General features: G+C 43.2%; 3 protein-coding genes across 5 annotated transcripts; 1 reads left to right on the top strand and 2 right to left on the bottom strand.

Moving 5' to 3' along the window:
- Positions 1-3,366: 3,366 nt before the first annotated feature.
- LOC100840193 (oxidation resistance protein 1) lies at positions 3,367-10,946 on the bottom strand. Of its 3 annotated transcripts, XM_014897850.2 has the most exons (9): positions 10,585-10,943; positions 9,692-9,834; positions 9,074-9,567; positions 8,915-8,987; positions 4,692-4,772; positions 4,535-4,598; positions 4,152-4,239; positions 3,902-3,986; positions 3,367-3,809 (listed from the first exon to the last, which is right to left on the bottom strand). In XM_014897850.2, the coding sequence occupies exons 3-9, from the start codon at positions 9,478-9,480 to the stop codon at positions 3,726-3,728; spliced, it is 882 nt and encodes a 293-aa protein (XP_014753336.1). In that variant the 5' UTR covers positions 9,481-9,567; positions 9,692-9,834; positions 10,585-10,943; the 3' UTR covers positions 3,367-3,725. The 3 variants fall into 3 exon arrangements, 2 of the variants coding, with proteins under 2 accessions (XP_014753336.1, XP_003564068.1); XM_003564020.4 differs by lacking the exon at positions 9,692-9,834 and having other exon boundaries at positions 10,585-10,944; XR_002962104.1 differs by lacking the exons at positions 4,152-4,239; positions 9,692-9,834 and having other exon boundaries at positions 10,585-10,946.
- A 653-nt stretch (positions 10,947-11,599) lies between these two features.
- On the top strand, positions 11,600-14,434 carry LOC100841794 (annexin D1). The gene is made up of 5 exons (XM_010229541.3): positions 11,600-11,795; positions 11,930-12,075; positions 12,194-12,412; positions 13,215-13,427; positions 13,958-14,434. Exons 1-5 carry the CDS (start codon positions 11,720-11,722, stop codon positions 14,246-14,248), a joined length of 945 nt encoding a protein of 314 aa, XP_010227843.1. The 5' UTR covers positions 11,600-11,719; the 3' UTR covers positions 14,249-14,434.
- A 1,749-nt stretch (positions 14,435-16,183) lies between these two features.
- LOC100841489 (probable trehalose-phosphate phosphatase 8) lies at positions 16,184-18,827 on the bottom strand. Its single transcript, XM_024457999.1, has 10 exons — positions 18,509-18,827; positions 18,257-18,400; positions 17,981-18,130; positions 17,774-17,839; positions 17,570-17,671; positions 17,395-17,472; positions 17,212-17,281; positions 16,945-17,015; positions 16,696-16,788; positions 16,184-16,569 (listed from the first exon to the last, which is right to left on the bottom strand). The coding sequence occupies exons 1-10, from the start codon at positions 18,758-18,760 to the stop codon at positions 16,495-16,497; spliced, it is 1,101 nt and encodes a 366-aa protein (XP_024313767.1). The 5' UTR covers positions 18,761-18,827; the 3' UTR covers positions 16,184-16,494.
- Between the last annotated feature and the right edge of the window lie 4,681 nt (positions 18,828-23,508).

Raw genomic sequence — 23,508 nt, 5'->3', positions numbered from 1 at the left:
GATCTAGGGATGGATGAGGCCATCTTCTATAGCCTCTACACAGAGTGCAAGCAATAAATTAAAAAAAAAATACTAGCATGCAGAAGAGATTTGCTGTGTCAGGTATTAAGAGGGTTGACTAAAATCTGTCATGTCAACCAACAGTGACTCAAAAAAAGTAGGAATTACAGGAAAGACCCAAAAAGGTAGTTGAAAGACATGCTACTGTCACTAGTAATATTTGATTGTCACAATCATCAGCTTCCCTCAAGAATCACTAGCAAATGTTTCAGTCAGTGATAGCATATCATTGCCTTAGAGCAAAGTATGCTTTCTTATGAGCAGGTAAGAGTCCGCACCCTTTTCCTCCAAGAAATTGACTGCCAAAACATGTTTTTAAAGAGGTAGCATGCCTAACACTCACATCAGTACTGAGATGTGTGTTTATATGTTTTCCATGTGTGAAAGGCTCAAATCTAAAGCATATTGTGCGTACAATTTGCAATCACCTACTACTTCACTTGTAATAATACTTGTTTAAGATTTGTGGAAGAAAAAAAATTAGAGCCTCTACTTTATTCATATTGAAAATGCCAAATAACAGAAAGGAAATCAGTAAAACAAGGGAAACAAGTTTAGAAGAGAAGATCAAATGCATTTACTCACTCTATGTTAGACAGAGCAATACGTTTGCTCTGCCACTGATAAAAATGAAAAACAAATCTAGTCATAGGCACCAACTACTACACCTACACCTAAACTTGCGTGTTTGGTAGAACTGGAAAAAAAAATAGAGAGGCCATGATCAATCCTATCAGATAAATTGCTTTCGCTGGTAAGTGACTAAGTGTAGCTAGCCAGGCTAGTCTGCCGGTATGATACAAAGATAATTACGTAAGTAAACTCTGCTGATGGTCCAAAACAATAAATCATCATAAGTGCACTTGCAGTTGCTCTGGAAATATTCTTGTCCCAAGTTCTGTTTTCATGTTAGAAGTTTGAACATGATACAAGTAACAATAGTATCTCGAATTGTCAAACATGTCATGTTTCATTTGATTCAACCCTCTTTAAAGTCTGAGGCTGAGCCTAAGAATTGTATTCCGTTGACTTCGGGTCAAAATGTAAAAAATAAAAATAAATCATTTCTTAAGTTCCATTTGGACACAGGGAAACCTATATGGAACAGAAAACGGTGGGCACAGAAATATGCTAAAGTCTGCTTCCTGCCATACACAGCCTAAGCAGGAGCTGGTCTAAAATAATGTACTAGCAGCCAGTACCTACGATATGGTGTACAGATAATACATCACGCTGGTGAGCTGGTGTATCTTTAGAATGGTGGAAAGTCAAAAGGACAATCATATGACGGTGTACATCACATTATATTTCCTCCCTGCCCTGCCCAACCAATGCACAGAAAACTCTACATCTCCTCCCTACCCAATCATGCACAGAAGGCCAGAAGGGGAATCATGATAACCTCGTAATGCCAAGTCAATGCCAACAAGATAATTTTTTTCCTAAGCATAATAAGGGGAATCGCCGAATCTACAGAAGTGTTGAAGTAGTCCGAGCACATTGCTATAGTTTGGCGAAATATTACCCTACTAATTTGCCCCAAAATCGTCCACCAAAATGAAAATATATTGTATCTTACCTTATTTTTATGCATTCGGAGGGATTCGGTGGACTTGAATTCCTGCGAGCGGAGGGCTTCACAAGGTCCTCCATGCACGTGCACAGTCGCAGTCCGGCGCATTCCCCAGCCATATACTGCTCCCTCTTCACCATATCCAGAAAGAAACCAAGGAACCATGGCTTCCTCAAAGCCTGCGGTGGCCGGTGCAGAGGCCAACGGTTCCGGCGCGGGGAACGGAGAGGGAGGGAGGCGGCCAGCGCCGAGGACGGCGGGTTCGGCACTTCTGATATGGCCGTAAGTAAGGTGGGCCATACATGGGCCAGTCTAACCTGGTCAGATGGGCTCTATATTTTAGAACTAGTATCATCTAAACTCACTCTCTTCTATACTGTACTAAAAAAAAACTCACCGTATTCTAGGCGAGCAAACAAACGAAATGCGAAAAACTTCTGAATTTTAATTATATTTAGAGAAATGACATCCAAAAAATAGCATAAGAGATAGAATATCTGTCTGTATCGACTGATTCTGAGGTATTGTAAATTGTAATCAATATAATTTATTTTATTTAATTATCCAAGATAAGCTAACTTGGTAGTCCACCCACGTAGTCCAGGTCCCCTGTTGATCTATGTAATCATGTCTCTCATTACGTTGTATTTCTACAAATTTGTTTGAGAAACTGCATTCGTTAGGTTAATTTCATATTTTTGTTTAAATTTAGTTACTACCTATATGTTATACATGTTATCAAATGGCTTAAGCATTCATGTGGCGCTATAACAAATAGAAACCATATATGCATGCATAAAATTTGCTCGTAAACTTCTAATTTACTTGTTTTATTTTTGAGGAAAATTTTAGTTGTTTTTTTAGAACCTTATATGATAGCTGATCTATTTTTTAAAGATCAGATTCCATTATCGAGATAACGGAATCCCATCTTGATTTATGCATGACGTTGTCCATGGTTTTATGTTTTTATGTTAGACCCGGCTAAATATTCATTACCAAAACTAGCTATACTTGATCAATTCACTATTTTTGAACAATAACATCTGTATTTGCATCCCACACTATGCGTGTCATATTCTAGAAAAAAAAACACTATGCGTGTCTGAGTCCAAGTTCAAGAAAACATGTTTACAACACGAGATGAGCAATATGTATTTCTTTACCGCTATCAATGATCACCATACGCCATTTCCTACATGTTCTCATGGAGAACAGCATTATGCACTCTTCCCGCATGTTCTCGCAGAGAGAGCTCCTTCCACGAGGAGAGTTGGCGAGGGTGTCACATCTTTTTTCACTGAATCATCGTCAACAAGAACGAGAGGACTACCACTGAGTAGGGAGCGGCAGCCGTCAGGGCAAGAAAACAAAGAAAGGAGAGGCAACCGCTGGCCACACAAAGAACTCCCTCCTTTTCCAGAACCCACGTGTTGTTGCGAAAACTTTTAGTTAACATACCTCAGTCAAATTGTTTAGCAACGAAAGATTATCCAAAATTGAAAACATACGATGAAATTGTATTGTAGAAACTTGACATGAAATAACATGGATGTGCAAAATATATGAGTTTTTACTAAATAGGTGTGAACACATTAATGCTGTGATGACATGACATGCTTGCATGTTAAGCGAAATCAATTAGTGGGTCCCTCCTACTTAGATATAGAAGATATCAGATTTAACAAATGTCAGAATCAAGATGAGCAATTGTAGGGTCGACTGAAATAATATGATCGACTCAAATCACAACACTTATTATTTATTTTTATTTTGCTAGCCCATGCCCATGCAGGACCAAAGGTGCTAATGACCATTCCACAACGAAATAACAAATTCCTCACTGCTGTTCGAAAAAGAAAAAAAACTGCAGTTATTTCTACAATATTGGCAAGAGAATACAGGACAATATTTGCGGCTAAGTTGCTTTTGTTTCACCTAGGAATCCATTAGCGAACCTGTTTTCCTACTGACGTTTTGCTTTACAACTTCCAGTCAATCTAAAACTTCTGTACTTACGAAACTGTACAAGTCACCGGCATGGACTGGCTTCAAGTATCTACGAGCTCAGAAAGTTATGAAACGTGAACAGTCACAAATTCCAAATTCCAGGTTTCTCGGTGCGGCAGAGCGTGAGCACCTCATCATACTTAGAAGCATTGACGAAGCCCCACAACTGCATTTGACGTGTTATTAGTCTCAACAAGTCTCACTTGAGGAAATATAAATGATAAGAATTAAAGTATATGCATAATAATAATCATGTACCTCGATATGTTTGACTTCAAAGTCCTGGGACCGTGATAGGCATGGATTGTTAAATGTCTCTGAGGTGGAACTTGAACCATTCAGACTGCAAAGATCAACAGAACAGTGAATGTCACATGTGAGATATGGTATAGAATGCTAACTCGGTAGACACTCAAAAAAAGAGTTTAAAAGGCACATGCTTACTAACACATAACATGAATCAGAAAATAGAAGTTATGCGTGACAATAAGGGAAGGATAGAGATTACAGGTCTTCATCGAGATACAGTGCAAAGTGACCACCACCTCCCATTGCCAAATAATCGGGCGAGCAAAATGTGAAATACTTATTAGCACCTGCAATTGAAAATTTAACAGTAATCCTAAGGAAGCAAGGAAGGCAAAGAGCAAGACAACTGATAGTCACTTCTAGAGATGCGATGGATCCCAGTAATAGAACAACAATATTACCACAGCATTTTCTTTAGAGAAACATCAATTACAATTGGATCAACAACAACTTATAAAAAAGGACGCCCAAGAGGTTTTAACACCTAGTTGTTAAAGAGATGGAGACAAATGCAGAAAAAATGTGTATTTTCTGTTTTCCATGCCCCCATGCAAATCCAATTAAAATAGATAAATGAAGTACCTGTAGGACGATATATAACTGGCCGGCCAACCACATTGGTGAAAACGAAGCAGTTGTTGCTCCCCTGAAAGATTAAATGTAAGCTCAAATCAGTGTAAGCCTGTAAGGTATAACACACATCCAAGAAACATCATCAGAATAGACGTGGAAGTGGAACCTGATACTTCCGTTGAATGATCGGCTGCAAAGGGGCCTCGACCAAACCACCAAAAACTGCTCCCTGTTTATCCCCAACCACCTGTCACAGCACAAATTAGAAAGTCGACATCAGCAACAGATTATACGAAAATCACGAGAAGCTCTATGCCTAACCAAAACAAATACGGTACCTACAATGTGATACAGCAATTTCTATAACTACAAACTCCCAGATCTGCAATGTCCAATGGCACTCTAAGCCTGAAGGTAGAAAAACTATGTTATCAATTCATTCCCTCTATTTTTGTTCGCGTGGGAGGCAATTTTTTTGGTCTATGCTGCTCACACATAAATTGGAACCAGAAATATAGCTAACTTGTGTTCATAGCTTCATAGGATGCTGCCATGTTTTGAGCTTCCAACAACCTGAACCTTTACTCCATTGGATTGTGCAGACAGAAAAGTTGGAGTATAAAACATTGTACTATCGCCGAAGTAAGCTATATTTGAACAGGCAGACACGATCAATGTTGGATAGAACATTGCTGGAAAGTGTCAGATGCAACCAAAGCAAGTTTGGTGCTCATCTGCTTGGAGACTCGGACCAAACATATCGTGTGGGGGAAATTTGGCATGCACAAATAGTTTCACGATAGTTCTGGCATGGGATTCAAGTTTCCACAACCCAAGTAGTAACTTACTAACTTGAATAATATTTACACTTGTACAGATTTTCGAGTTGTATCAAGACTGCTCCTTAGCTTGATGGATGATCATCACTTAATTGCCACCCATTCAATGTGGTACATATATATATCACGATCTTTTGATTATAATATAATTTAATTGGTTTGACGTATACTTTTGAGATAATTATTTTCTCAAATAAAATATTTTGGGAGAACTCTTATTTAGCATAGATTTGGAAAATATGATCACATAAATATTTAAAACAACTCATGTATGTAATATATACTTTAATCATGTTGCAATGCACGTGCATTTAGCTAGTTGATAATATAAAAATCAAGTTAGCATCTCTCGACAGGCTGAATAGTATTGGAAGCGAATTATCAACGTTTCCACGGTCCACCGTATAACACATCTTAACTCTTTAACTCCTATAAAGGAGCCATTTGGTGGTGGCGGTACGTCACCACCCTTTCCCTCTCTTACATGTGGGACCTTTTTGCCCTCAGCGCTCCGTTTCGTGCCTTCCACTCCCTATCCCGAATTCAAGCATTATCAAATCACATCCGATCCGAGTTCTCGCCCCTGGGCAGCCGCCGGTCTCCCTTCGCGGTGCCTCCCTGTCTCCCTCTGCCCTAGCCAACCCAGCATGTGCCTCCCTTCACCCGGAGCCTCCCCTCACCGCGCCTCCCTCCTCTCTCATCTGTAGAAGGCCACGCAGCTGGCAAGGATCCTCCAGGCGCCGACCTGACCAGACCAAGAAGGAGTAGCGAGCAGGGAGAGGAGAAGGGAGGTCGCCGGCGCCGGTGAGTTGCCGTTCGGTAGGTGCCGATGCAGCAGGCTCCGGCTCCCTGCCCCTCGCCCGGCGGAAGAACACGCAGCCACTGAGCTGGCTCATCTCCACCACCGGTGCAAGTGAGTTCGCCACCGCTTCCGCCTCCTCCGTCAGTGAAAGGTCTGATCCTTTGCTTGGCTGCCCTAATATTGCTAAGTCAAGTTCTTACTAGCTGCAGTGATATAGAAGTTAATTCCTTTTAAGCTCTAGGTGCTCACCAAATGTTGTTTTCTCAGTCTGAACTGCAATTGATTGAAAAATATTTGTCAGGTTTATTTTTTCTCATTGCCGCCATATAGCAGGTAAATTATTACTCCCTCCGTCCAACAAAGGATGTCTCAACTTTGACTAAATTTAAATGCATATATACACTATACACTAAGTCATGTCTAGATACATTCAAATTTTGAGAAACTTGAGACATCTTTTGTTGGACGGAGGGAGTATTTGATTTTCAATGGAAACGTTTCTCAGGGTAATATTTTTTTCTCTATAGCTTTAGGTAGTCCTGTAAATGTAATTCTCATGTAAAGTCTTTTGAGTTAATTAACCAGTTAAGATAGGACTAACACATGTGGCTTTTGTAAGCATTACTATCTTAAATCATTTAGGATGCAACTTTTGATGAATGGCCTTCCTTCACTCATTAACCGGTAAGCATTGCTATCACTATTCACTAAATCCTTTAGAACTATCCTACAATACATGAATTCTTTGGCTTACAATCAAACTATCTTTTACATAAAAAGCTCATAACTGTTGTGTGTCAGATAAAACTTGATAAGACTTGCTTGTGAAACCTGATTATGTATATCAAACGTGAAATATATGTACAGGTTAAAGAACTTTTGTGCATATCAGACTATCATTTAGCAGAGAACAGGTCCTGATGAAGGAAAATTCCATGCTGAATGAGAGGTCAAGATTTTCAGAGAAAAGTCGTGGTAATGTAAAAGGAGTGTGTGCATGTGACTGATTCATCCCATTTTAGTTTGGTTTTTGAAGACATGAAGAACAGATATACTCCCTCCGGCCGTAATTACTTGTCTCAAATTTAGTACAAAGTTGTACTAGATCAACGACAAGTAATTCCGGCTGGAGGGAGCACTACTTTCCGATATGGATTATATGGCATGAATGTTATTTTTTTGTCATTTGTAGGGTATGAAGTAATCTGGTTTAGTTTATATGATGAGATTACAAAGATTTTTTTTGGCGAGGAGGCAATTACTGATTAACTAAACAAGAAGATCGATTTTCTTTAATCCACTTCAATGAAACTTAACTAAAACTCAACTATGGCTATGTCTGTAGAGGCCAGAGGGGAACTCATGCCTTGGTACATAGGGATTAACAAACTGCACTTATATTTCCTAGGGATACCACAAGGCCAAACTGCCCTGTGAATGCTAGGAAAATATTGGAGGCTCAGTGAAACTTGAGGCATGTTTATACATGTTTTCATCATGTTTCCGTTGTTGGGTCAGGGAGGTGCTCGCTGAACCACAGAGGGTGCAGATCAGAAACCTGGGGAAAAAGACTTTTGATGAATGGTTATGTTAGCACGGCCTTACAAAAGTGCCAAAGAACCACATAGTTGCTAGAATGCATTTTTTTTGCATAAACCGTTTGATAGGGGTATTTATATGTTAATATAGACTGTTGTAAATTTTTTATTCCCCGGTTTGTGGCTAACATCATCTCAGCAATAGGACAATTCGGGAGCGGCTTTGTGATAACATAACAGTTTCATTGTGTGCCACCAGGACATAGGAGGGCGAGTTGCTTTATTCTCAACTAAAAATCGTCAATGGCATGGAGCTGCTTGCAGGACTTGCCTCTGATGGCTAAACAGAGTTTGCTTTTTTTTTTCACCATGTCTGGAATAGAGACTCAAGGTGTTGAATGGGATGTGCACCGAGGGTTGGTATTGAAGCATCTGTTTGATGAATTGGGAGTCTGTACTCAAACCAATACAAGCTGTGTTGGGAGTCTATCCATTTAACTTTTTGATATCTCCTGTGAACTATTTGGCAAACCAATATGAACTTCGTGTCGACGTGTGGTGAAAGATTTATGCTGAAATTTTAGGGACTGAATTCCTTATTTCCTTGTGTTAACCTATAGTCTTTAAGCACTCCCAAAATTGAAGCTACCAGTTTGCTTCAAGAAATTACAAGGGCATTCTGCTCTTGGGGACAGTAATTTGACAATTAACCCGTTAAATATATGACCTCGGATGATTACTCGAAATATCTCATCATGTTTCAAGTCATATCTCAGCTTATTTTATTACTACCTCATTGTCAAAATATCACATCTGAGATGATGTCAATGATCCGAATGAAATACTTTAAGAGAGTGTTAGGATCCCGTAGCAAAGCACGAATGAAAATAATACTCAACTATTCCTTATATTCCGTAGCAGTGCACGGGCATCTTACTAGTAATCTTAAAATATGGAAAACATCTGGTTCTGTGAAATGATATTACAGGTTTTTGACTTTGCACCACCGGAATGAGGGTAGTTCTGACTTTACTTTTTGGGAGAATGCTGTATTGACATGATGTTGCATCATGTACCGGTTAGTTAGCAGTGATACTTGAGTACTGGACAAATCATGTATGATGTGGCATTTGATACTACATAAAAATACTACATTGCATTCAAGGGCGCGAAACGTGAAAGCTACACAAAAGCACAGCATGCGGCATACCAGAAGTGAATCACCAGCACAAAGCATGCTCCTTCTATACAGAGTAGACAATGATATTCCATGCCTCCAGGTACTGCACCATTATGAACGTAGACATCAAAGAATGAAATGTTGGCCAAAATGATAATAACGAGGTCATATTTGGTCTGGAGAGATAACCTGTAGACCAACATCCATTTCCTTCCTTGAACAAGAACAGGAAGAGATGTATAAAGAACAGTTCGCATCGTTTCTGACAAAAGCATCGATGGTTCAGACATAGTTGGCAACTTATCATTTGAAGCAGACTCCATTGATCTCTTAGGATCAAAACCAACAGAAACTGACTCTGTTTGACTTGCTATTTCACTCTTAATGCCATGGCTGGGTTTTTGTCTGAAACCACCAAGTCTACCTGCCTTGCTAAAAATCTTCCCGACAGAATGCTTGCCTCTACTAAGTAACCCTTTCCTTTCCTTGTTTCCCCTCCCAACAGGTGTTAAAGTTGGGTATTCCATATCCAGATTCTGCTCAGGTATGATCTCCATCGAATCATTGCTGGAGCTTGATGAGGACATGAATGACATCAGAAATGCTCGGAAGGAAGATGTATCTGGCCCAGGAATTTCAGAATCTTCACAATCATACAGATTTTCCTGCCCTTCAGTGGCCTCCTACAAGATAGAGATGAACTTTAAGCACCTATAAAATGATTAACAGTGTGTATTTCCCATTCTAGTGCCAGTTGCTCATAAACAATTTGTCATAAACCAGGTTAAGTTTATTTGTTTCACAAACCTATCATACAAACAAAACTTGGATGACTTGCGGGCAGTGGAGTGAAGAGGTGCACAAGCATTGTCCCCTGAGTTTGATCCCCACCGAGGTGCTCACCCAGGGAGTGGAAAGTGGAAACATACATTCTCCAACAAACAAACAGCCTAACAGGTTACAGCATGATGGGGATCATAATCTTTTCCCATTAAACCATAGCCTTTGGCACTTGACGATCTGCCATTAGCCAGTCACTCATTGCAACAAATAATTCTAAACGGACAAATCCAAATACCGTAACACCTTAAAATGGACAATCAGGCTGCGTTTTGTATTGATAATCCACCTGCTTCAACCAGTTTTACCTATTTCTTTGTTTGGTAACAAAAGAATGCTGATGTCCATGTTAATTTCCCCGCGGAAGATTATAAAATAAGTTCAGCACAACACAGCACTGTTCAGCAAACGCAAAACAGGTACCAATCTAAGTAAAAAAAATTCTCTCAGGGTTCTCCGAAATACCTATAGTAGAACTGGATTAGACATCACTTATTAATCCAAAACCATCGATTGGCTGGCCGGACACACGCTATTACTATAGTTTACTTATAGAGATCAACTCCAAATTGAAAAGTTTATGTTTAGAGAACAACAAACCTAAAACATCCAGATACAATTTATCACACGGGTGACTGAGTCTGTCATCACGATTAGCAGACTGAGTCTGCCATCACGATTAGCAGCACAACGGCAAAGGAGGCCATAAATCCTAAGAAATGGGGCACCGCGTAGGCGCGTAGTACAGAAACATGCAGATGTCATCTCTCTGCTCGCAACCCATAAACCCTAAGAATTGGCTAATTGAGTCGCGGAGGGCGAAACCTACAGAGGGAAGAGATGGGAGGGGGGTTGCTCACAGGGAGGTAGGAGCAGGGCTCCCGCTCGTGGCCGGAGACGGGGTTGAGGATGACGGTGGCGAGGTCGGACACCAGGTGCGCCGCCTTGCCGCCCAGCGACGGCAGGTACCCCATCGCTGCTCTCCGCGACCGGCGCCGATCTTAGGGACCAGTCGAGGGGGTCAGGTCACCATGGACACCCCGGCTTCGTCGTCGTCCTCCTTCGATTGCTGCTGGGATCGAGAAGGATTTCGGTTTGGGACTAGGTCGAGGTTGGGTGAGAGGGGGAAGCGGTGCATGCCGGAGTGGTGGATTTCGGGGGGCGGACAAGTGAGGTCTTGGTGAGGTGCCCGGTCTGGTTTGCTTGCTTTCCCGGCGGTTGCCACGCGGCAGGGAAGAAGGGGCTTCGCTTGGGGCGGGCGCCAGGCGCCGCGCCGTGCGAGACCGGCAAGTGGGACTGGAACATTCGGTCGGTCGGTCTCGGAAGGCCCAGGATGGCCCAGGCCCAAAGGTCAAGTGCGTGAGCCCATGGCATAAACGGGTCGCTTCTTTTTTTTTATTTTTTTTTGACCACTAAACGGGTCGCTTCTTGATCTGCCACTTGGAGCAGCCCAGCGCACTTGACCGTAGACAGTTTTTTTCATGTCCATCCAAACCAGTGCAGTCCAAAAGAGAAGGAACCAAAAAAACGAGAAAAAAGAGAGGAGGAACTACTACCCGAACACATGCCTTCACTGACACCACTCGATCGCTCGCTTCCTTGGATGATCTAGGACCATTTTTATGTCATTTTTTAAGATGGAGGGGAGCTATTAGCTGTATACGACCACTGCAGCACCATCCCAATTTACGCTAAAATTACACATTTCCATTAGATTAGACTTAGCTGACTTAGCCCTTAAGACTCGAGATCTTCCCAGAATACACAGGCCGGCCCCTTTGCAGTACGCGCCCATACAAATCCAGATCAGATTCGTCACTGCTCCTCCACTAGTAATTTACACGGCACCCACCAACTAATAACTTTCCTTAAACCCCTCGTCCGGCCGCGTTCCTCCCCGCATTTTAGTACCCCTCGTCCAGAGCTACAGAAACGCGCAATCCCTCGAGATCCCGCATTTGCGTCCAGTCCCCGGCAGCGGCAAGCAAAGCGCCGATGGCGACGCTCACGGTCCCTTCCTCCGTCCCGGCCATCACCGACGACTGCGAGCAGCTCCGCAAGGCCTTCCAAGGTATGCTTTGCTGGCGTACTCCCGCACATCGATTCCCTCCCCCGTTTCCCCATTTCTCCGTGTGTGATTTTCTCGATGACGTGCCGCGATCGCCTGATCTGTTCTGTTTTGATGTTGTTGCGCCACGCGTGCAGGGTGGGGCACGAACGAGGCGCTGATCATCTCCATCCTGGGCCACCGCGACGCTGCGCAGCGCCGTGCCATCCGCCGCGCCTACGCCGAGACGTACGGCGAGGAGCTCCTGCGCAGCATCACCGACGAGATCTCTGGCGATTTCGAGGTAACAGCAACTCACCGTCCAGCATAGAGCCTTTCCTTTGCATAAACCCCGAGCCTTTTCCAGATCTCTGTCTGATCGTGTGTTCTGGTTTGTTGTGGCTGGATGGGATTGGGTTCAGAGGGCCGTGATCCTGTGGACGCTGGACCCGGCGGAGAGGGACGCGGTGCTCGCCAACGAGGGGGCCAAGAAGTGGCACCCCGGGAGCCCTGTGCTGGTCGAGATCGCGTGCGCGCGCGGGTCCGGGCAGCTCTTCGCGGTCAGGCAGGCGTACCATGAGCGCTTCAAGCGGTCGCTCGAGGAGGATGTCGCCGCTCACGTCACCGGCGCCTTCCGCAAGGTAGTGCGTTGTCTCGTTAGTTCGCATCTTCTTTATTTACGATCACTCCTGATACCATGGTCTGCCATGTGGTGTGTCCTTATGAATTCAGAATAATTTTGCCGTCCGCTGACTTCATCATGGCTGAAATGGACCGTGCAAACCTTGATATTCTCACCCTATTTTTTCTAATGTTAGTTCGAGCTTCTATACCATGTGAAATGTGACCTCTACTGATTTTGCATTGAAGTTTGTAGAAGTCCAAGGTTTTTCAATGGCATTGTTTTGGTACTATGTTTAATTCGAAATCTGTTCCGAAATGTGCTATCACTTTCAATGCCTTTGCTACCCAGCCGACACCGTAATGAAATCGCAATAATGTTTATGGATCTAAATGTATTCACTGATATGAATATTACTATGGATACCTCTATGGAAGATTTTGTTCTTGTTTCCCAAAAACTCTGATGAAATTGTTCTTTCTATGTTGCATCTGAGGTTATGAAATTTAAAATTCCAAAATGCAGTCTCAGATCCCTTTACCCTACATTCCAATCAAATCAGAATGCAGTGTTGACTTTTGTTATGTAGCCGCATACCATTTTCTCATTTTGGAGGTGTTATTCTTTAAAACAAGCTTGATATGCATGAACATTACCACGATATGCTACTTTAGAAGATGGCACAATTATTTCAGACTAATTTACTTTCTTATTTGGCATCCATTTCATTTACGCTACCTCGAGTTTTGAACTAAGAAAAGTAGTGCTAACATGGATAATATTGGTAAATGGAGACCTGAACTTTCTTTCTTCGTTTTCAGCTTTTGGTGCCACTTGTTAGCTCATACCGCTACGAGGGGCCAGAGGTCAACACAAGGTTGGCCCATTCAGAAGCCAAAATACTGCATGAGAAGATTGAGCATAAGGCTTATGGTGATGATGAGATCATCAGAATCCTCACAACTAGGAGCAAAGCTCAGCTGCTTGCAACATTCAATCATTACAATGATGCATTTGGTCACCCAATCACTAAGGTGCACACAGATCTTACGCCCTGCTTTGTTTCCCTTTTTTGTTGAAAATCAGGATGTTATACCTACGGTTTCTGCCTGACTTCCTGTTAATTAACTGGCTAATTCTCTTCTGCTTTATTATTTGATTGAGATGTCTAGACTCTGGTTAAAAAGAAAGGAACTTGTACTTATCTTTGCTCTGCATTGTATTCTATTATAGTTAGATTCAGTCATCATATTGTATGTCAGTTACACATGAGACATGAGTCATGATCTGTGCTAATGCTACTTCAACTCTTCAAATTCTGGAAGTAATCAGCAATTAGATTTACCTTCTCGGTCTGAAAGGTGTATTCAGGCTCAATATGTTATTCTGCTGTTAGAACTCAGCTGAATTTTACCAAAATAAATCATGTGGATGTTGTCTCCTCTGCGTTCTTCAGCTTTGTTCTTATACTCTACATATCTTGTCATGATCAGACTTAACCAATTCTTTCTAGATTTGTTTATGCTTCCATGGCCTTCTTTGAAACAATTTCTGCTATTTACAGGATCTCAAGGCTGACCCCAAAGATGAGTTCCTTAAAACCCTGAGGGCAGTTATACGGTGCTTCACTTGCCCTGATAGGTACTTTGAGAAGGTTATCAGGTTGGCCATTGCAGGGACAGGAACAGATGAGAACTCCCTTACTAGGATCATAACAACCCGTGCCGAGGTGGACCTGAAGCTGATAAAGGAGGCATACCAGAAGAGAAACAGCGTTCCCCTGGAGCGGGCAGTCGCAGGAGACACCTCTGGTGACTATGAGAGCATGCTCCTTGCCCTTCTGGGGAAGGAGTGAGTCTTGTCTCTGACCCAATTCTGTTACATCCGTATGTATCAGTCGAAAAATAAACTTGGTATCAAAGCTGTGGTCATGCTATATTTGAGGTTGTGTTTCTGTACTGGTAATAATTACTGCAGCTTCCTTAACAGAGATAATAAAATAGTGATGTACTTCGTGAATCATGATACAGTTAATTCTTTTGTTTGTGCTGAAATCTAGAACAGATGTTCGAAGGTAAACTTGTTTTAAACCTAAAAGATCTAGCACGGTTATACTATCTGACTAGAAGTTTAAACTAAACTGTTACGGCTTACAGTTGCAGAATTAAACTCAGTCGCAAGATATAACAGTTTGCAGAATTATATCTGACTAGAAGACTGGCATGCCTCTGCTCACGTCTGTCCTCTTTTCATACAGCCAAATCTATGCATGTTAATACATCTGAGTATTTCATACATATTGGTAACTTAGGCATGTTTCTGTCTCCATGTTATCGAGCACAGTTGAATTGCATATTTCTTATATTCTCCATTCCATATTTTTATGGCTGATATTATCTTTGTTTCAAAATTTAGCTATTTATTGATCTTGTATGGAATATGTATAAAATGTTTTAAATTTTCCTATATTTTAATATTTAATTTATATAATATAAATAAATATATTCCTAAATTCACCTTCTAATTTCGTGTAGAATTAATTGTGAAATTTAGCTGTATATGGGCATCGCATGGAGTATGTACAATAATCAAATTTTCTTATATTCTCTGTTTCTAACTATGAATTCCAGATATAAAACTGAGAAAGCATTTATTCAAGATTTGGAAGCATTATTTGTACAATAATCCAACATGCTGCCTCGCGCTACCCGCCGCACCGGCTCTCATTCAACTCGTGTGAATAAACCACACCATCGCCAGTTCCCCACCCACCCCAAAACCCTAACCCGGAAACCCCCTGACCCTCTCTTCTTAAGAGAATTGACGGAGTACCGCTAGTCAAAACCAACTATTCCAAAATACCATTACAAAAACCAAGTGTGCCAAAAATACCACTACCATCTTAGGTTTTCATGCTACCATACCACTGTCCTCAGTTGATTGACAGTCAGAGTGTAGTTGAGCTTGCCATTTTTGTAGTTCACAAAATTACCCCCCGTTCTAAGCTGAACACACACATTGTCTTTCTTCCTCACCCAGCTCACACGCAGCCGCAAGCCATGGCGTCACACCCAGCCACCACCAAGCTTCGCCGCCACTCACTTCCATGCGTGGCTCCTGGCCCTTCCTCTTGCTGCCGCTGCCGTCTTCTTCCCTGCTGGCCCCACCGCGCGGTTCTCCGCCATCGCGAGCCACAGAAGCGATCTGCCGCGCCGGCCACATTGAGGTAATCGCAGACCTAGTTTTGATTCCTGATTTGTGCAGTGACCTAGTTTTGATTCCTGATTTGTGCAGTGACGTGCAGCAAAATGTTGTCCACAGTCTATCAAAATAACATGAAACTCTGCCAGGATGCTGTTGGAATTCGGTTGGTGCCGTTAGTGCTGGTAGGCTCTATTACTTATAGTGGTATGGTGGCATGAAAACCTGAGATGGTAGTGGTATTTTGGCACACTTGGTTTTTTTAATGGTATTTCGGAATAGTTGGTTTTTACTAGTGGTACTACGTCAATTCTCTCTATCTTCTTCCATCTTTGCTCCATGTTGATAGTGGCTGACACTTCATGCCTCACTCTGATCCCTTATTGTGTGACACTGACATCAACATTGTCTTTGCCTCGGCGAGTTCACCGCGCAGCCAGACATAAAGAAAAATGGAAAACGATATGGTAAACAAAAAATGTGTGTTGGCAGTTTGGAAAATAATTGATACAACATGTAATTATTAACTCTTGGCACATCAGAAAAGTATTCACATTCATATGCTTTCTACCTAAAACTCAATTTGTGATTGGATCACGTAGTAATTATTATCCATTGGTTCTTATATATAAGTTACATTTTACTGTAATGACCTGGTCACAGTCATGCATCAACAGATCACTCGTCATACAGGGATGAACCACCAGTCTCTTGGGCTGAGTTAAGGGTGGCGAGGCAGCTTGGTACAAATCGAGTGAGGTGATCATGATACGTACATAGGAGGGTTATAACAAGGCGTTACTATTAATTAACTAACCGACTAGTTAATTAAACATGCTCCAACTTCTTGAGAAATCAGAGCCAGAGTCAGCTTTGAGATCTGTACGCACGTCACTGCCCCTAAACCCTTGCACACATCGCCGACGAAGATGGTCGGCACTTCCACTGTACCAGTCGGAGAAGGAACTCCAGGACCTGAAGAAAACAACAAGAACCAAGTTAGTTACAGCTTCTTGCTTCGTTTATCTCACGCTTATCGCAATCACCAATGGATAGTTAAGTTAAGCAGTTATCCGTTGCATGCTATGCATCGATATGTACCTCGGTGGGGTCCTGAAGAGAGTACGAGGCATTGGTCTCCCTGGGGCACTTGGAGACAAGAATGCCTACACCATGATCTCTCTTTCCCAACACCTAATTGACAAACATATTTCATTTTGTAACACAAAAAATGTATAGCAATACTAAGTCTAGAACAGACAAAACCAATGCCATCACCAGGTCGGTAGCAAGCAAATTAAAGACAGTACAATATGTAGACTTGATAATTCTTTTGGGTTTGTGCAGCACCTTGAAAGCATCCTCGTCGGTCCGGTCATCCCCGAGGTACACCGGCAGGACGTCACTGCGGCCGTCGAATCCTAGACATGGGGGACAACAAACAAACAAATCGTACCTCGTCATATACATATACTCCTATATAAATTGGCCAGACAGGGTATCTACTCCTGCGGTATCGCCCACGCGACGCGATGACACGGCCATGATCGCGTCGGCGATGGTGACGGCCATAACGAAGAGGGAGGAAGACGACGGAGGCGGCAAGTATGAACTTACCGAGCGTTTGGAGCAAGAACTCGACAGCCTTGCCCTTATCCCACATGATAGACGGCCGGATCTCCAAAACCTGCAGTAAGTTAGTTAAAATGCACGCATGCAGACTCAGTTAAGTGAGTTGATTGAGCACTAATTAACTCCATGATTGATCATGGGGGAACGGAATCACTCAAAATGAGTCACCTTTCTGCCTTCGGTGAGCTTCAGATCGGGGTAGTCCCGAAGCACGGCCTTGACCTGCTCGGCCAATGGACTCCATCTCTACAGTTTGAGATCGGTGATTGATGCACGTCAGGTCAGGATTTGATTAGCTTTTAAAACCTTCTTGTTAATTTGATTGGTTTACTTCTAATTATACATTTTCGTCAACGCATCTGAAGTGCACGGAGAGGCAGAACTTGTTGTTCTCCACCCTGGCCCCAGGCGTGCCCTTGGTCTTCTCCACCAGCGCCTCGTAAGCCTGACATCGGACAACAAAAGGTGCAAAATTAAAGGTTAAACTCGTTGCACATGACAGTGACATGTGCCGTTCGTCATGCATGGCATGGCTCAACTAACTAACCTCGGCGATGACCGGGAGGAACTCGCGAGCAGGTTGCAGCAGGAGTACCGCCGCCGCCGTCGTGTCCTGGAAATTAACCGAGTAGCGAGTAGCAAATGGAATCAAGCAAAAATGATTGGAAAGATGGAAATAAGGGTGTACGTTGGGCTATATGCATGGCAAGTTGGCTAGTTGGGCTAAGAGATGAGGAGCTAGATTATGGCGTACCTTGGAGGTTGGGCCCTTGATGTCCATGCCGTGGCTGCCTGCGTAGTATAGCTCGGAGAGGCCAACGAAGCTGTGTACCTTGTCGACGCTCCGGCCAGTGACGATCGCCGCCGGGAAGTGCTTCGTGACATCACGCACCGCCTCCCTCATCTGGAATATGCGCGTGCGTACGTACGTGTCAGCCAGCGCAAAGAATTAGCTCGTGCGCACGGTAGGCTAAGGCCTGTTTGTTTGGACTTCTGCTTCAGCTTTTGGCGCATCCGAGTGATGACTGACCTCGTTGCTCATGAAGGCCATGTCGGGGTCGGCGACGATGGGGGCGAGCGTGCCGTCGTAGTCCATGAACACGACCACCTGCTTCCCCTCGGCCGCCGACGCGATCTGCTGATCAAAGCTGCCCAGCGCCGACGGGTGCCTCCTCTGCACATATGCATGGGCAACCGTTAAACGCTAGTAGTACTACGTACTGAAGTACTGATATACTCAAAAGTGCCACGACACGCAAGTGCAGGCAAACTCTCAACTCACCGTCCAGGCGGCGTGCTCTTCGACGGCGGGGGAGCGGGCCGGGGAGGACGCCCGGATGGCCTCGACGACCCAGCTGCTGCTGGTGGACGGGCGGGGGGCGCGATACTCGTCGTCGACGGTGCCGGGGATCAGGCCCTGCCTGCCAAGGTGGGCGCTCCGGAGCGTCGACGCGGCGCCGCGGCAGGCGAAGAGCGCGCGGGCCGCCCCGATGCCGCCCATGTCCGGCGGGAACACCACGTCCTGGTTCGCCATGTCCGACCGGCTGCACCCAGTGGCAGCGAGGAATACTGCTGTGGTTAATTTACAAGGGGGAGTGGGAGCGGTCTGCTCGGGCGAGAGAGAGGAGGCCAATGGTCAAGTGTCCGGTACTTATAAAGGCGGGCGGAGGCGCGCAGCGGCATACTGGCATCCTTCCGCGGCGGCTGTTCGTTACTACTCCAGGGCCGCAGAGATGGCATGCACCCCGCCTGGCCGTCCGATCGTGGTACCAACTTAACGGGGTACGCTTTCTCACAAAAAAAATACTCCATCAGACTTTGACTCGTGCAGGCGGGCAGCCATACATGCATCCACGAAATGGGTGATATAGATATGACAAATATCGGCCTAAGGATTGCGCAAAAATGTACGCGTCTTTAGAGCCAAAGGCCCGCCGCCCCGTTCCATTTTCATGAAAATGAAACAACGGTCTTACACGTTAACGTCCAGACAGCTCAATACAGTGCACTTATCCTAAAAGATCGACCGCAACAGCAAATGCAGAAAGTACCAAACAAGCTACAAGCATAGCAAAACAAGATTTTTGACATCCAGCTTCTGAATCCACACGCCAGCTCAAGGACATCAGGTGATCAGCACTCGGCGTGGTCCAGTAGCCTGGGGTGTTCCCGGTACCAGCACAGTAGTCAGTTTCCGCCTCTTCAGCACAGTAGGATCCTGGGGGCTTCTTGCAGTTTGTTCTCCAGAGCAATCACGCAGTTGTCCATTTAACCAAGTTTTTTTCCTGGGACAAAGCACGTTCCATCTTTTCACCAACCATAATAACCGGGGCCAGATAACCTGAAGACCGACCAAATTACACGAACAAAATGAAGATCGTTTCGAAATTTCCACATCGTCTACGTAAAAGCAGAGGATATTATATTAGAAACAACATGATTATCGTTACTAGGCCACCATCTGGCAACATCTTCATAGCAAGAAACTATATAACCTCCCAGCATATCTGCTATCTCATACCATAGTTGTTCGGTAATGTCACAGGTGAAGAACAAATGTTCTAGGATTCAGGTTCACAACACATCAAGCAAGTTTAATCTTCTACGTGTTGTCGTTTGTGTAAATTATCTCTAGTAAGCACCCTATTATGAGATAAGAGCCACAAAAAGAAATGTACTCTAGGGGTAATGTTCAGCTTCCAAATGGAAGGAATATACATAGGGGCAATCCCCTAAAATTGATGACAACATATAAAGACTGAAAATTGCATACACTAGAGTTATGCAACTTCCAAATTAATTGATCTTGATCCACAGAGAGGACCACACTTTCAATTATGTTGATTAGTTCAAACCATTTATGCATCATTCTATCATCAAAACTTTAGTTCATTCCCATCCCAGACGTCAGAAATAACCACATTTTGTTCATTACAGATAAATATAATTCCCAAAATTGAGTGGCCAAACTAGAGCTTCCCACCCATTGGTCCTCCCAAAATCTCAAAGCTTGCCCATTACTGCACGCGTCTTTCTCCGGGTAAAATCCCTTGATTTCGCCGGATCAGGCAACATTGACATACATGGCCACGTGGGTTTGTGTCTTTGACTGAAAACTACGTTTCAGAGATTTTATTTTAGTAAATTTCACAGAACCACACTTTTTGTGATAGTTGTCTCACAAAACCATGATTGTGTGTAATAGCCTCACAAAACCACCACTTTTGTGGCAATGGTCTGAAAAAACTCTAATCTTGGAAATCAAAGTGGTTGATGGTGTTTTCGACAACTTTGGGCCCACCAGTCAGATGCCATGTCATCTTTCCTGACTCGTTTTTGACGCTACGTCAGTTTCTACCCAACCCGACCCGTTAAGGGGTCTATTACCCCCGTTTTGGGCAACCCTCGGCATTCCCCATCCGACTGATTCCCCAAAAGTTGTGGCCCCGAGTTGTTGTAAACACCATCAACCACCTTAGTTTATGAGATTAGGGTTTTCTAAGACCCGTCGTCCAAAAAGTTGTGGTTTTGTGACTATTACAAACAACCGTGGTTTTGTGAGACAGCTGCAACAAAAGGTGTGATTCTGTGAAATTTACTCCCATTTTATTTCTACATGTTTGGTTAGATTGGGCAACAACAACATATATAGGTGGCGGTTCCTTCTTGAAGACGTTGCTTTGAAATACCTAGCTTCGTGTTTATCTGATGTTTCTGTCGGTTGATTAATTTTGTCGCTGGAAATTGTTTTGTCGTGGATGATCGAGAAGAAGGTTGTCGTGAGGCTAGTGTAAAGAAGATAGCCTTTAGATTTGTTCTTATGTTTATAAGCTACTCCCTCCGATCCATATTAATTGTCGAAATATTACATGTATCTAGACGCATATTAGGCATAAATGCATCCATATTTTGGCAAATTTGAGACAATTAATATGGATAGAAGGGAGTAATGTGTACGGTCTTGATGTGTGGCATCTTTTTTCAGTGAAATTTTGATTGTGTGCATTCGAGAATGCAAAAGCTTTTGTCTCCCTTTTATAAAAACTATATTATTATAAAAGCATCAAAGCAATGGTAGGTATATACAGATAGAAGCGACATTGAAACTTCAAATTTGGGTCATGGTATGCCACTTGGCGTTTATAATAGCTTGCAAGTTGTGTTTACCGTGATATTAGATTAATATTCGGAAATGAAATTCAGATCGTTAGAAAGGCAGAATTGATCAACCTGACACACCTCTCGGTCTTTATTGTCAAGCTCCGCTGATGTTAACTCGTGTCGCATGTAGTACCTTCGTCCAAAACCTTTGTGAAAGGAAACCTAATATGTCTTTGTATTTTTAGACGGAGGTAGTATGAAAGAAACACCAAGCTTAGACCAGGTGCATAATCAGTTAATTGGCAAAACAAAGACAAACGACAAGATTCAAATGGCAATACTTAATGATGATCAAACATCAAGTGCTATAAAAGAAATTGCTTTGCTGTCGATGACTAAATGAAGAGTTCACTATTATTGCACATGTCACTTGTCCATTGTTGCCTAATGTTGTAAACCACTCCGGGTGTCAGCTTTATTCCCATGAATATGGAGACCACAAATCTGGACGCCAAAGAATCAAATTTCTTGAATGTGATTGGATGATAGGATCTTTTTCATCCATGCTGTCTAGCTAAAAATATAGTAACAACAATTTACAAATACCATTAGATATCGTAAAGGGAAAATAAAATGACTGCTTTTATATACGTCGCTGGTTGACAATTGGGAATCAGTGATTTGTTAACCACATGAGTTATCATATCAATTCAATGGATTGCATCTCTACTCCTATTTACTTGAGGCCGTGATGTGTTGCTCGTGATCCAAATTTATCATCAATGGAAAAGGTTATACACAACACTAGGCTGATGAGGACATATGGTAGCGTGTTGGAGAAGAACAACTATAAAACATGTGAATACAATGATCAATAAAACCTACTTCTCTAGGCAGATGCTCAGATGCGGAAGAGGTGGAGGCCAAGGCCTGCAGGGAAGGCCTGCTGCTTGCTGACGCGTGGGAGATCCCGACTGCCTCTCTGTGGTCAGCTCGGTCCAGGTGGAAGGAAGGAAGGAAAGAGACCAGGCTATTCTCTGTCTACAACGACATCAAGGCTTGATTCACTGGGCATCAGGCGTGTAGCATTGAGAAAATCGGAAGAAGGGGAAACACTGTAGCGCATAAGCTAGCTGCTTTAGTTGTTGACCAAGGTGTGTCACGTGTTTGGACGGAGAACCTGCCAGTAGCTATTAATCAGCTTGTGTTAGATGATTGCAACCCAGAAAATGTTGTGGTTAATTGAATCCCCTTTTCCCCTAAAAAAAACCTATTGCTTGCCTTTGTAATAGCGACCTCATGCAAATCGTATAACCCTCATTACCACTAAGAAGCTCCCACATCACGATTCCAAATGAGCAAGCATCAATGAACGTACCAGACACGGGAGGTAAAGAGTAAATGAGCAACAAAAACAACTTGCTAGTCATGAACTTAGGGTCACAACAAAAAATACACAACCTAGGGCGCTATTTTTGAATCTTATTTGGGGGGTGGGGGGGGGGGGGGGCAGGGCCCTAGTCCCCTATCTCTGCCACTGGTGCAATGATGGACTTGCTATGATGATAAAAAAGGCTCGAGGTCAGGGGCTGATTGAAGGATTGGTCCCAAATTTAGTGGATGGCGGGCTGACTATATTGCAATATGCCGATGACACAATTTTCTTGCTTAAGGAGTATCTAGTGAATGCTAGAAATCTCAAGTTTATTCTCTGTGTCTTTGAGCAAATTTCTGGATTAAAAATTAACTTCCATAAGAGTGAGATCTTCTGTCTGGGAAAAGCTCAGGAAAGGCATGAGCAGTACAATGAAATCTTTACATGTGGGATTGGCCAGCTGCCAATTTCCTATCTAGGAATTCCTGTTGATAGTAAGAGATTGGACAGCTCTAGGTGGAAGTCTACGGACGAAAAAGTGGAGAAGAAATTGGCTGGTTGGAAAGGTAACCTTCTGTCAATTGGTGGCAGAACTATATTGAATAATGCTTGCTTAAGTAGTGTACCACTATACATGCTATCTTTCCTGGAGTCACCTAAGGGTGTGGTGAAGCATCTGGATTACTTCAGAGCCAGGTTGTTGTAGCACGAACATCATGGTAAAAGAAAATACCATCTTGTGAACTGGCCCACAATCTGCCTCCCCAAGGACTATGGTGGGCTTGGTATACTGGATCTAACCACAA

The sequence above is a fragment of the Brachypodium distachyon genome, chromosome 1 (assembly GCF_000005505.3).
Source record: "Brachypodium distachyon strain Bd21 chromosome 1, Brachypodium_distachyon_v3.0, whole genome shotgun sequence".
Taxonomy (NCBI): domain Eukaryota; kingdom Viridiplantae; phylum Streptophyta; class Magnoliopsida; order Poales; family Poaceae; genus Brachypodium; species Brachypodium distachyon.
The sequence above is the reverse complement of the archived record's forward strand: the minus strand, read 5'-3'. Positions and strand labels throughout refer to the sequence as shown.

Bases quoted from the DNA above. Each gene is read 5' to 3' on its own strand.
- LOC100840193 (XM_003564020.4), bottom strand. From the start codon at position 10,698: ATGGGGTACCTGCCGTCGCTGGGCGGCAAGGCGGCGCACCTGGTGTCC. The intron at 9,568-10,584 runs GTGAGCAACCCC...TCTATCTTGTAG, and splicing joins AGCCCTGCTCCTACCTCCCT to GAGGCCACTGAAGGGCAGGA. The intron at 3,810-3,901 runs GTACATGATTAT...CGTCAAATGCAG, and splicing joins TTGAAGTCAAACATATCGAG to TTGTGGGGCTTCGTCAATGC.
- LOC100841794 (XM_010229541.3), top strand. From the start codon at position 11,720: ATGGCGACGCTCACGGTCCCTTCCTCCGTCCCGGCCATCACCGACGAC. The intron at 11,796-11,929 runs GTATGCTTTGCT...CCACGCGTGCAG, and splicing joins GCTCCGCAAGGCCTTCCAAG to GGTGGGGCACGAACGAGGCG. The intron at 12,413-13,214 runs GTAGTGCGTTGT...CTTCGTTTTCAG, and splicing joins TCACCGGCGCCTTCCGCAAG to CTTTTGGTGCCACTTGTTAG.
- LOC100841489 (XM_024457999.1), bottom strand. From the start codon at position 18,760: ATGGCGAACCAGGACGTGGTGTTCCCGCCGGACATGGGCGGCATCGGG. The intron at 17,840-17,980 runs GTACGCCATAAT...GTTAATTTCCAG, and splicing joins TCAAGGGCCCAACCTCCAAG to GACACGACGGCGGCGGCGGT. The intron at 16,570-16,695 runs GTACATATCGAT...TGTTTTCTTCAG, and splicing joins CTCTTCAGGACCCCACCGAG to GTCCTGGAGTTCCTTCTCCG.